The sequence below is a fragment of the Panthera pardus genome, unplaced genomic scaffold, assembly GCF_024362965.1.
Source record: "Panthera pardus isolate Hobbes unplaced genomic scaffold, ASM2436296v1 HiC_scaffold_25, whole genome shotgun sequence".
NCBI lineage: Eukaryota > Metazoa > Chordata > Mammalia > Carnivora > Felidae > Panthera > Panthera pardus.
Window position 1 is genome coordinate 91320579 of NW_026526821.1, and position 12713 is coordinate 91333291.

Sequence of the window (12713 nt, forward strand, 5' to 3'; positions counted from 1 at the left end):
CTTCTTCTTTTAATGTTTATTTACTTATTTTGAGAGAGAGAGAAAGAGAGGCAGAGAATCTCAAGCAGGCTCTGCGCTGTCAGTACAGAGCCTGACGCAGGGATTGATCTCACGAATGGTGAGATCATGACCTGAGCCCATGTCAAGATTCGGACGCTCAACCAGCTGAGCCCCCCAGGAGCCCCTGAACCTACACTTTTAACTGACAGCTCCTTCCCTCCAATAAACTCAAACTGATCTTCCTTCTCGTCCTCATTACAATTTATATTCTTTATGCAAGAGCCCAAGTGATCTTCAAAAAATCATTCATCTTCCTAAAATTCTTTATGTTTTTCCCACTGTCTTTGATAGAAAAATCCTTAATACCTGCAAGACCTGGCATAATCTAGTGCTGTCTTCTCTCCCCAACCCAATCTTATGCTTTTGTTCCCGTTGAGTTATTATTCCTCCAAAATATTGAACACCAAGCATTTTCTTCTGGTGCACTGGGTATCTACAGCTCCCTAGAAGGTACCTTCACATTCCTCTCTGTTCTTCTAGATAATCCCTCCTTGCATTAATTTCCTACAGCTGCTATAACAAATTACCATAGCCTTGGTGGATTAAAATAACAAAATTTAGTGTGGTATAGTTCTGGAGGGCAGAACTCCAAAATCAGTTTTACTAGACTGAGGTCTAGGTGTCAGCAGGGTTAACTGCTTCTGGTGGCTCTGAGAAGAGGATTTGTTTCCTTGCCTTTTTCAGTTTCTTTCTTTTTTTAATATACATAATTTTATTACAATTTTTTTAAAAAAAACAAAACGCAAAATTCTAAAAAACCCAAATTTACTATTGATACTAATTCCTACAAGTTTGCTGTGCTACAGTACACAAGTCAAGAAATTAAGAAAACCATTAAATATTTAGAAACATTCAACATCAGAAGCTTTAAAATCTAACTGTATGTAGTAGCCCCTCGAAAAGCTACAACCTGCATTCTTAAAAAAGTATTTTCTCTACAAAGAATCTTATCTATGCAAAATACAAAAATCTGTACAGTTTTTATACTGAAGCTAATATTGAGCTGCACTTGAATTCACATTCTTAGCAAAACAATTGCCTGAGCACACACGCACACTCCACACATATCATTACAGGATAGCCATTTATGCTTCATCTTCCTCCTCTTCCTCATCATCTTCATCTTCCTCCTCCTCCTCCTCCTCTTCCTCCTCTTCCTCCTCATCCTCTGGTTCATTCTTCTTCTTTGAACCTGTAGGCCTACTAGGGCCCTTCTTTCCCGCTTCACTTTTGCCCTTGGCGCGATATGCAGCAATATCCTTTCCATACTTCTCTTTTAGCTTAGCCGCCTTCTGTTCATATGGTTGTTTATCTTTGGCTGACTGTTCAGACCACATTTCACCCAATTTTTTTGCAGCATCCCCAATGGATAAACCAGGGTGTTCACTTTTGGTCTTTGAGCGATGTTCAGAACAAAACAGGAAGAATGCAGATGGAGGCCTTTTAGGAGCATTGGGGTCTTTCTTCTTTCCTTTCTTGTCTCCTTTGGGAGGAACATAATTTTTCATCTCCCTGTCATAGCGAGCTTTGTCACTTTTTGCCATATCTTCAAATTTCGACTTTTCCTTCGCAGACATGGTCTTCCATCTCTCGGAACATTTCTTGGAGAATTCAGCGAAATTGACCGAAGAGTCTGGGTGTTTCTTCTTGTGCTCTTCCCGGCAGGTCTGCACGAAGAAGGCGTACGAGGACATCTTGCCCCGTGGCTTGTTGGGGTCTCCTTTACGGTGACAGACGGTGTCTACCTGGAGGTAGCTTTTCCTCAGAGTCCCGCGGAGGGGCCGGATCCAACAGAGACGCTTCCTTCCCAGGGCTCCGGCGTGAACTGGTTTATCTGCCTTTTTCAGTTTCTAGTGGATACCTGTACTTCTCTGTTTGTGGCCTCTTCTTCCATCTTCTAAGCACATTGCCTTCTCCTCTGACTGACTGCTCCTGCATCTCTCTTACTTGTGAGGTCATTTAAGGGCCTATCTGTATAACCTAGGGTGTCTCCGCATTTTAAGATCCTTAACTCAATCATGTCTGCAAAGTCCATTCACCACTGAAGATAACATTCACAGGTTCTGGACATTAAGATGTGGACACTTCTGGAGACCTTATTCAGCCTACAGCCTACCACACTATTCATCTTCCACATTTTGGTTTCTATGTCTTTCCCCCAGAGAGGATGACTTGACCCTCCAATCTCCAGTCTCCAATGTGCTCCCTCACATTGTCTCATTCAGCAAACCCTCTCTTTTTATTTCACCTCAATTACTTTTCAGTTTAACACCTGCTCTTTCACCAGGCTTTAAGCCAAAAAGGCCAGAGAACACGTCTATTTTATCATTGTTGAGTAAATAACCTAGTGATGTGGGGGTGCGATTTCACTTTTGCCACCAAAGGGCACAACTTGGTTTCCTTAAGCAACTTGAATTTATGATAACGACATTTGAAGTAACATTTTCCTTTTTTACCTTGTTCGATTTTTCCAGCGTACTTTCTTTTACAATAGGCTGAGGGAAAGCATTTTTAGGAAAATTTTCTTTCTGGCAAGAAAAACAAAACAAAACAAAATAAAATACCCCAAATTAAAAGCCCTGTAAGCATGTAAGTTAGTTATCAAGTGTTTTCACATGTAGTGCACTCTGCCCTCTTCTCAAAGAAATAGAAACTATAATATCTGTACAACAACAATCCTTACCAATTATGGGGTTTTTTTTGCATTTGCATTTTTATGGAAGTATATTTAACATACAATAAAATGTGTAAGTATTTACCATTCACATTTTAATTAACAACTGAATGCTTCAAAGTTAACTCTTTGGCAGGTCTATAAAAACAAAATAAATGACCTTCAATTTTTAATTACTTTTTTATGGCCTTAAGCACTATACCTGTTTGTGGTAAAAACTATGGAATAGAAAGAACCCAGATAGGAAAATAAAAATCATGAATAATATCACTACCCAGCAATCATTAGTCTTTATCCTGAGTGGCCAGGTGTCATTTTTGGTCCCTTCTATGAGCTCTCTTCACTTTTCTCAGATAGGTCTATCCAGTCCATCTATAAATACTGTTTATATGTCAGTGACCCCCAAAATCTATTATCTCCTCTTTTACCTCTCTCTGGCCTACAGAGGACTTGGCATCTCTGCTTGAATGTCCAATGGATATCCCAAATATAACATTTGCTGAAATAGAACCTTTGACTTTTGCTCCTTCTCGTTGTCCTTCCCGGTCACATCGGTATTTCATTCCAAAAATTTAGGATGTGACTTTGAAAAGTGACACCAAAAAAATCACAAAAATAACTTAAATTAGTGCAGAATTCTTATTGAACTAGTTAGAACTTGATTTTTAAAAATTTTTTAGGTTATTTATTTATTGTGAGAGACAGAGAGTGAGTGGGGGAGAGGCAGAGAGAGAGAGGGAGAGAGAATTCCAAGCAGGCTCCACACTGTCAGCACAGAGCCCAATGCGGGGCTCAAACTCTCAAACCGCAAATTCATGACCTGAACCAAAACCAAGAGTTGGATGCTTAACTGACTAGCCACACAGGTGCCCCAAACTATTCAGAATTTAACACCCAGGAAAACAACCAAATATTCTATAAGCAAGAAGTTAGTGTTTGGTAAAGGTCAGATGGTAGAGGGAAAGATGACTTTGAAGTGATTGATGGTGGATAAGTCAAGTAACTAAACATTTGAGAGAGGTGTAGGTTCTCTAGCTCTCTGTCTCTCTCTCTTTCTTTGTCTCCCACTCTCTTCCAAGTTTAAATTCTCCAAAACTGTGAATCTGAATGATTCTACCAGTTGTTACTCAATATAGGACATCTAATCAAATAGAATATTCACACCAACCTTTATAGCGACAGGCCAGCCTAGATCTTTGGTCTTTGGGTCAAGTATCTCTGATCAGTTAGTTGTAGCTGGGGCTGGGCTAACTTTATGGGTATGTGACCTGTGCAGTCACATGTGGTCATGCTTAGAAAGGTTCCATGCTTGGTTTAATGCTCTGTTTTCGCTATCTAGAAATTCTTAATAATTTTTGAACAAGGGACTGTTCCATTTTTATTTTGCACTAAGTGCCACAAATTATGTTGTCAGTCATATTTTACTGAGAATGATCAACAGAGCATTAAGGATCATTTCAGAGAGAGGCTGTGGTGTGCAGGGCTTTGCAGACTTCTAGAAAAGCATAGTGTAACTTGAATATACCTTGCTTGGATTCCCAGAACTCTAGTGCAAAAGTAGAAACAATAAATTAAAAATTACTAAATCGTCCATGAAATTTATAATCACTCTGCTAGCAAAAATAACTAGCAATACAGTTAAAAGACCAGTGAAAACCGTAGTAGCATATGTTCTTTCTATGGTCATCCTGGAATATTTTTAAAATGTGAAACTTACTAACCCATCTAGAAAAAATGGTCAAATGATATAAATGATTAATTTACATAATCATTTCCTTTATTTACATAAAGGAAATTAAAAGGTAGGTAAACACATGAAAACACATTTAGCCTAGTGAGTCATCTAGAGAAGTCTAAATTATATTTTTTTATAAAATTGATAGTGTTTAAAAATAATAGTGTGGTCATCAACAGAAGGAAGAGGACTCTCTTATCTACTAGGGAAAAGGTTAATTGATGGAATCAATTCGGTAATAACTATTTTCTTAAAGCATACATATTCCAGCAGTGCTACTTCTGGATATTTGTCTTAAGAAAATAATTACTTTTGTATGCATGACATAACTATAAAGCTATTTTGAAACATTTTTTTATATTTGTGAAAAGTTGATCTTACATGTATAGAATAATATAAGTAATATATTTTACATAATATATTTGCATATATATATGCATATATATATATGCATATATATATATACACACACACCATACACACAGTATGTAGAAGAATATATATTAGAATTTAAATAGTGGTTGGTGAGATTATGAGTGACTTTAACATTTGCATTTAAAAATTAGAAGGAGATATTATATGAGCAATAATAAAAGTTATTTCCAGAAAATGTATGCAGTGACAGGGTAAGTCAAGGAACAGTTTTATCAAGGAAAAGGAAGCAGTTTCCTTGAAGGCCTAGTTCCAAGTTTTCTCAAGTGATTTACCTCCAGGAATAAGTTCCATCCACTCCAGCATTCCTGGTCCTCAAAGACCTTCAGATTCCTTCAGTGCATGGAAGAAAACCACAAATTGTACCAAAAGTCTTAAAAATGTTGTGATCAATAATTCAGTAATTTTACATCAGGGCTTTCTCTAAGCCAATGATTTAAAAATGCACAGAATGATTCACATGTAAGAAGGTTTATCATTCCATGAATTATGATGAAAAGTGGGAAATTTCCTGGAAGCGTAGCAAGAGCATATTGCTAGATAAATTATGGCACATTCAATGCAATTATTTAATATCCCGTATCGAAAGAGTGTTTTAGAATACATACATGAACATGTTAGCCTTTATGAAAATGAAGGAAACCTGATTTAACATGGAGTTGGGCAGGCCTGAAGGGGCGTTCTCACGTAGAACCACTCCTTGCAGCCTGCATCACCAGCAGGAAGAAGGAAAATAAGAATTATTTCGACAAGAGTGGGCACTTTTCACATAAGAATCTTATCTCCTGCCTTTAATGAAAGAAAGCTCCCCTCCCTGACCCGGCAACAATGCACTAACCACCATTTACAGCCAATGAGAAACCATTACAACTCAAACTCTTCCCCAGCAAACTTTTGTTCAAAATAACCCTCCCCAATTTCCTTAAAGCCTAAAATAAATAAATAAATAAATAAATAAATAAATAAATAAATAAATAAAATATATAAAAAAAGATCTTTCCATTTGTCTCTTTGGACCTGCCTATGGTTCATTGTAGCTTGCTTGTCCCAACTTGCAATTCCTCTGCTATTCCTGAATAAACTCATTTTTACTTAAATAAAATTGCTCTTTTCTCTGTTTCAAGTTAACACCTTCATGCATTTATTTTACAAAAAAATAAGCCTGTTAAGAATATCTTGGTAGGTTCTTCTGGTAGGTAGAATATTGGCCTTCTAAAGATGTCCACATCCTAATCCCTAGAACCTGTGAATATGTTACTTTACATGGCATAAGTACTTTGCAGATGTGATTAAGGTTAAGGATTGAAATGGGGAGACTATCCTGGGTTATTTGGGTGGCTAATGAAATCATAAGGGTCCTTTATAATGGAACAACTTTCCCCACTATATTTATGGAGAGATGTTGTTGGCCTTGAAGATGTGTGCTTCACACATGGCCTTGTGGTTCACACATGGTTCATGGCCTTGGCCATAAACCAAGGGAATGTGGGTGGCTTCTAGAACCTGGAAAAAACAAGGAAATGTATTTTCCTCTAGAGTTTCTACAGGGGTCCACAAACCTACTAAACTTTGGTTTAAGCTTGTGTTGGGACTTCTGACGTACAGACCTGTGAGATAAATTAATGTTGTTTCAAACTAATATGTTTTACGGTAATTTGTCACAGCAGTATAGAAAACTAATACAGTTCCTCTATCAGAGAGAGAGAGAGAGAGAAAGACAGAAAGACATTATGTTTAGATTGGAAAAATAGTTCCTGAGTTTGGAGAAAACATGAGGCTGTGAGAACAGAGAGGGCATAGGTCTGAGAGAAAAAGATGGCAAAGTCCTGAGGGATAAGGGTAGCACCATGAGTCTAGACATAAAGGATCAGGAATGGGTGTGAAGAAGAATATGGAAACAGTGGAAGGCTACAGACTTGAAGGGACCATGCAGAGACAAACAAGGAATGTCATAAGGTGATACTAATTTTTTATTGATTGCTTCTTTCCTCCAACACCTTGATACTCCATAAACCCAGGAACTCACCTAATCCTAGAGAAGGAACAAAGTGAGGGGCTCTGAAAAGATTGGGGATAAAGATGAAATTTTCTTGCCAAACCAGTGATATGGGGGTACAAATTATATGTTGAATAAAAATAGAAATTAAGGAAGTTATATTTTTGCACAGCTGAGGTTATAGCCTGATAAGATAACACAAGGTATCAGTTTATCAGAGCAGACTTGTAAGAACCAGAAATCTAACCCTGTATCAAACTTTGTTAATAACTTCAAGTCCATAGATCAAGAAACAAAGAGAAAGCAAAGAGAGGTCTGAGACATCAAGTGTGGCTCCCCAGGTACTTTCTCACATGGATCTCAATCTCTTTAGCTAGAATAGTATATGGGGTTGCCAAGTGAGGTTTTCTGGGTATGTGACACAATAGGCAATTATGTGTGAATTATGAAACATTGCCATTTTATACCCTTGCTATTGTATAGTTAATGCGACCTCCTTAAAGGATCCATGACTCATAGATTTATTTATTGTCTGTAAATGGGTTTATTTATTATAAGAGATCCTTTAACCAAAGACATTTAGTCATTGTCAGATAAGGTCTCTTTCCCTTAAGAAATATAATTAGTCTAATTACCCAAAGGCCTAGTGGATAAGGATATTAGTTATCTGTTTGCTTTTATTTTTTTTTTCTTTACCTTGGGGGCACCCCTTGGAAAGAGAGTGAATGGATCATAAACTAGTGGCTTTAACTCCTTTCTTTCATCTGATAATTTGTAACAACTATGGTAACTATTATTGACATATCCTTAAAAAGAAAAGGGCTTTAGAAAATAGTAGTGAAGTTGGAAGACAAAAGATAATGTGGAACATACTTTTAAGTACAATTCTCAATGTGTAAGGTGTTCTCAATTTTCATACCAGGTAATGAAGTTATGATAGCATATAAAGCTTTGATATTTGTGACCAATTTAAAGTCAGGGGACAACCTGGGATTGATTTTGTTGTATCACTGATCCATAGAATTGCATAATGGGTTCCTCGATAGCGTAGATTTGAAGTGTCAGATGGAGCAGAAACATTGCTTATGGTCCACTCTTCCACAAAGGGTGTGAGGGTGAAATGGAGAAATAAGTCACCACTATGTCCTCTGTGTCCTAGCCATTCGTGTGGGATTTAGGGGGAGAGAAAGTTATGCAACAAGGCAGAGTAGGGGCAGTGAATGCTGTGACATAGACATAGGTCTTTCTTTATTAAGAAATGTGAGCTCCTTTTGAGAGAACAATTGCTATCTCTTAAACAATTTTCTTGACTTTAGGAGTAAAGAGATGTGGTTGAAACCAGAGTAATGGATTATCTCCTCACCCTCCCCAGTTCAACACACACACACACACACACACACACACACACACAAACACACAAACACACAAACACATACACACAGCACAGCACATTCAATTTTTTCCTTACTCTAGATTCGAGGAGAAGAGGGGCTGGGTTGGGCTTTATGCCAGAGATTCTCTCATGGGTCAGTGGGAGAGAAGCACAACTCCAACAGGCTTCTAGATAAAATATTGAGGACCATCACTTTAGGGCTCCTTTAATGGCATCAGCCACTCCTGTGTGACAGACATATTCCCTGAACTCCATCTTCCTCGCTACTGAGGACCAGAGTAGTTTATGTACAAACTGATGGTGACTACAAGATCACCTAGAAGTATTTTCCATTCCAGAATATGGATTGAGAAAAAAATACACATATCCATTCTATTTCTTATTTATTTGTAATATCTTTCTATTTTAAATGCAAATCTACAGTCTTTAAGCTACTATTGGTAAAATAGGTTTTTCAGGAGAGTCAGACTTTAAGCTCCATTTGACTGCATTGTTTCTATGCATTTTGAGTTCTCAACCAGTACCAACCGGCCTATGAAGTTTTGGAACATAGCCCATTTGTAGCCTGGAAATGTAAATAAGCACCAATATAATTATCAGACTCACTTATTCATAGTGTCATTCCCTGAACTAATTTACATGTTCATGTTGTTGGCAGCACACCCTTTAATGACCTGGATGCCCCCATTAGATTGGCCTGTTTTGTCCCAGCAGGCCATGACACCCTGAAACATTCAGCTTGGAATTAATAATCTACCATGGTAATTAGCAACCCAGTAGAAATGAAAAGATCACAGCTAAAGTCATAGCTATTTATTTAAGAGAAAATTATTAAGTAGGTGTTCAAGATTGTTTCTACGTGCTCAACCTCAGGGAGTGTTTTTGTAAATTGCAAGTTTGCTCTTTCCAACATAAAAAGACAAAACAGCAGTAATAAATATATTCTCTGGAGGGAAAATATAGACATTTAATTTGGATGGTTGGCTTTATCAAAAAAGTATTATCTCAGTTGTATGTGAAAAACACACACTCACTTGCACACACTCACACAGACTCACACAGATGCATATACACAAAGTAAAAGCAGTGGCCGGTAGTGTTTTTCAATTGATTCAACTCTATTATATCACTGAAGGTTCAATGGCACAAAAATCCACTCTAGAAAAAGGGAAATTTACAGAAAAAAAATGAGCAGTTCATAGATGAGTACAGTCCTCACTCTTCGATTTATTACTGTATGATTGTGAAAAACATGGCATTTAAATACAAATTATTTTATTATTAGCATGGGTGATGGTCAAAGAATGATATTCCTTAGTCCAACAAAAAAAAGGACAAACATACTTCAATGCCACATTTAACTGGGACCAGGATGTTTGAAACTGTTCTGCTCACAGTAAATACAATCCAAATGTTTTCTTTTAGGAGGGGAATGTCCTCTGCAATGTAGAAACTTGTAGCTAGAACAGGAAATCACATAGTTTAAATCAGATTTATTAAACAAGTAATTTCATTTTCTCAATGTACTAAAGTTTAAGAGAAGTCAGACACTTGGGAATTTTGCTGATCCACTTCTAACTGGTATTCCCCCAAGATTTTATTTCCATTCCTTTCATAAAGCCTGTCTGTTCAGATGTATATAATGCTCCTTAGATTTCCTTGATCTTGTCCTCCTTGCTGTTCTCGCCACAGCCGCCAGACTCTGAGCATTCCTATGCAGTCCTATCACGCGTAAAGTTGAAACAACTAGCCTTATTAACACAAGTTTGAAAGTGTTTCTTATTGTCAACCTTAACAGTATAATAATATAAGAAAATGGGGGGGGGGGGGAGAGAGAGGGAAAAACAAAACAAAGCTTCAATCCAGAAGTTATATATTACTTTTAGCCAAGAGATCTCTCCAAGATTTATCCTGTGTTCTATGCTGCAAGATGAGAAGGAAACTACATTTTACTTTTTCTAAATTATTTCCCTCAGAAACAGATCTTTTCCATGGTTTGTTCTAATGGTTTTATAAAATACTACTCATTTATCTTGCTCGTTTCTCTTTTAGTTCATTTTGTTTTGTATTTTTAGGAAGACATCTCCAGGACTGTTAGAACACTTGATAATTGCTGTTTGTTAGAAATAACCTACTCTTTAAGCTAGTGGATGAAGAGGAAAATAATAAGAAACACATACATGATGAGTCTTTAAAACCTTTTGCCTGAAAGGACCAATCTCACAACAGGATATTATTACCCAATACAATGACACTCTTTTCTGATCCGATTGCACAGAATTATTTCCTTCTGCTCTATTCAAAACCACCCATTGGCTAAAGAACTTCTTATCTTTTGACAGAATAAGCTCTAGAGAAAGTACAGTTGATAAAAGAAGTTCTGTCTAATGGTTAAAGCTGAGAATTAAGTTAGAATTTCCTGGTGTAAGTTGGTCATACAGAGATTTTTGTATTTCTTGCTCTTTTGGTTTAGTTATCACATCTGAAATGTATTGCCAAGCCATGAAATAGGATTACTGATCTTCTTAACTATTAGTGGATTCTTTTTAATCTCCAGAGGAGTATTTTTGCATGGGGATAATAACTTTTCCTCACATTTGATGATCTTTTGCAATCCATTATCTATTTAGTTCTGTCTTTTATACTGTTTCTGTATTTATATCAATCTCTCTCTCTCTTGGTTTTCCAACATAAAAACTGAAAATAAGTTACTATAGGGAGGGAATCATATTTATTACATACTTCATCTGTATTTCCTCATGTATCTCAGGAAAAAAATACTGTACAAATTGATAGTTATTTAATAAAAACTTACTGAGTTGGGCTGACCAACTGGGAATATGTTGTATCAGCTGATAAGCCTGTCATTCTCTAAGCTTCCACATGATGTAAAGTGAACAATCCTATAATACTTTTCACTAATTTACCGCAATGTATTCTTACCTAATATCTTTTGTCTGAATTTTCTCAGTAGTCACTAAAACTTTCTTAATATAGATCTGGTACTTTTGGCATTGGGAAAACTTTTCATTTCCTTCAAATGCAAGCTCAGAATAAAGAGAGCTATTGGTGAAGTTGTTTCTCTAAAGAGAAGGCACTTCTGTGTCTTGAATGAACTCCATTTCTGCAGTGATTTACTGGAAAAGGAGTAAGGATATGATATACCAGAAAAGATGCCTGAGATGAATTTTTAATGAAAACTTAGAAAAAGGAGATAACATACCCTTTTGTGTTTGCTTGCTGGTGTTTTAGGAACAGAGCTGAATTAGTCATATTCCATATTTAATAACACAGTTACAATTGGTGCCTATACAAAGTCTAATGTGTTTGATGCATGTACTAGGATATTTATGCATCCTTGAAAAATACACTGTTATGTAGCAAATATTTTAATTTTCTCAAAATAGTACTCAATTATAATGTCATGCTTTTTTTCACTATTTTAACTCAACATTCCATCTATGTTGCTGTATCATTGCTTAGATCTAAGGCATAGTATTTATAGGCTGCATGCATCACATTTTACTTATTCATTTCCCAGATGATGGACATCTGGGTGCTCTCAAGTCCTTGCTACAACAAACAACACTCTGTAACATCCCTACCTATAGTCTTTTTGGGATGTGTGTGACAGTTTTTCAGTGCAATTGCTGAATCATATAATGTAATTCATATGTTACTAACTATTGCTACGTTATCCTCCAGAATGATTGTAGCAGGGAGGAGGGAGATTATTGTTTCCTCATATTTCTCTATTACTTGGTATATCTATTTCTGTATAACAAATTACCTCAGAACTTGACTTAAAAAGATTTATTATCCCAGTTTTTGTGGGTGAGAAATCTGAGTGTGGCTTAGCTGGGTGACTCCGGGTCAAGGTCTATTGCAGTGAAGCTGTGAGCTAGGGCTGTGGTCTCATCTGAAGGCTCAATTTGGGGAAGATTCACTCCAAGTTATTTCTGTGGTTGTTGCAGGATTTAGTTCTCTATGAAATATTGGGCTCAGGGCCTCAATTCCTTATTAGCTGTTTGCTGAAGGCCTCCTTTAATTCCTTGCCACATAGACCACTTTCTAGGGCAGCTCACAACATGGCAGCTGGTTTCATAAGAGTAAGCATGTGAGAAGGGAAGAGAGAGCAAATGAGATAGAAGCCACACTCTTTGCAATCTAATCCTTGAGGTGACATCCTCTCACTTTTGCCATATTACATTTGTTAGAGGCAAGCAGTAGATCCAGGCTCTCTGTTTCCTTCCCCAGTTGAACTGTTAGAAAGTAATCATACATAGCACTTAGAAAAGTGGGTTTTGGAATTAGACATCTCTGTATCTGGATCCCGATTCTGCCTCTGCCTATATTTATGATCCTAGGCAAATTGCTTACTTGCATAAAACTCAGTTTTCTCATCAGTACAGTGAAGATAATA

The 12713-nt window shown here is 36.9% G+C and overlaps 1 protein-coding gene across 1 annotated transcript; it reads right to left on the minus strand.

The window, feature by feature from the left end:
- Window positions 1-753: 753 nt before the first annotated feature.
- Window positions 754-3297, minus strand: LOC109247106 (high mobility group protein B2-like). The gene is made up of 3 exons (XM_053889960.1): window positions 3163-3297; window positions 2517-2588; window positions 754-1910 (listed from the first exon to the last, which is right to left on the minus strand). Exons 1-3 carry the CDS (start codon window positions 3295-3297, stop codon window positions 1146-1148), a joined length of 972 nt encoding a protein of 323 aa, XP_053745935.1. The 3' UTR covers window positions 754-1145.
- Between the last annotated feature and the right edge of the window lie 9416 nt (window positions 3298-12713).

Bases quoted from the DNA above. Each gene is read 5' to 3' on its own strand.
- LOC109247106 (XM_053889960.1), bottom strand. From the start codon at position 3,297: ATGAAATACCGATGTGACCGGGAAGGACAACGAGAAGGAGCAAAAGTC. The intron at 2,589-3,162 runs GTAAAAGAGGAG...TTTTCTTGCCAG, and splicing joins CCTCTGTAGGCCAGAGAGAG to AAAGAAAATTTTCCTAAAAA. The intron at 1,911-2,516 runs GTAAAAAAGGAA...GGTATCCACTAG, and splicing joins CGCTGGAAAAATCGAACAAG to AAACTGAAAAAGGCAGATAA.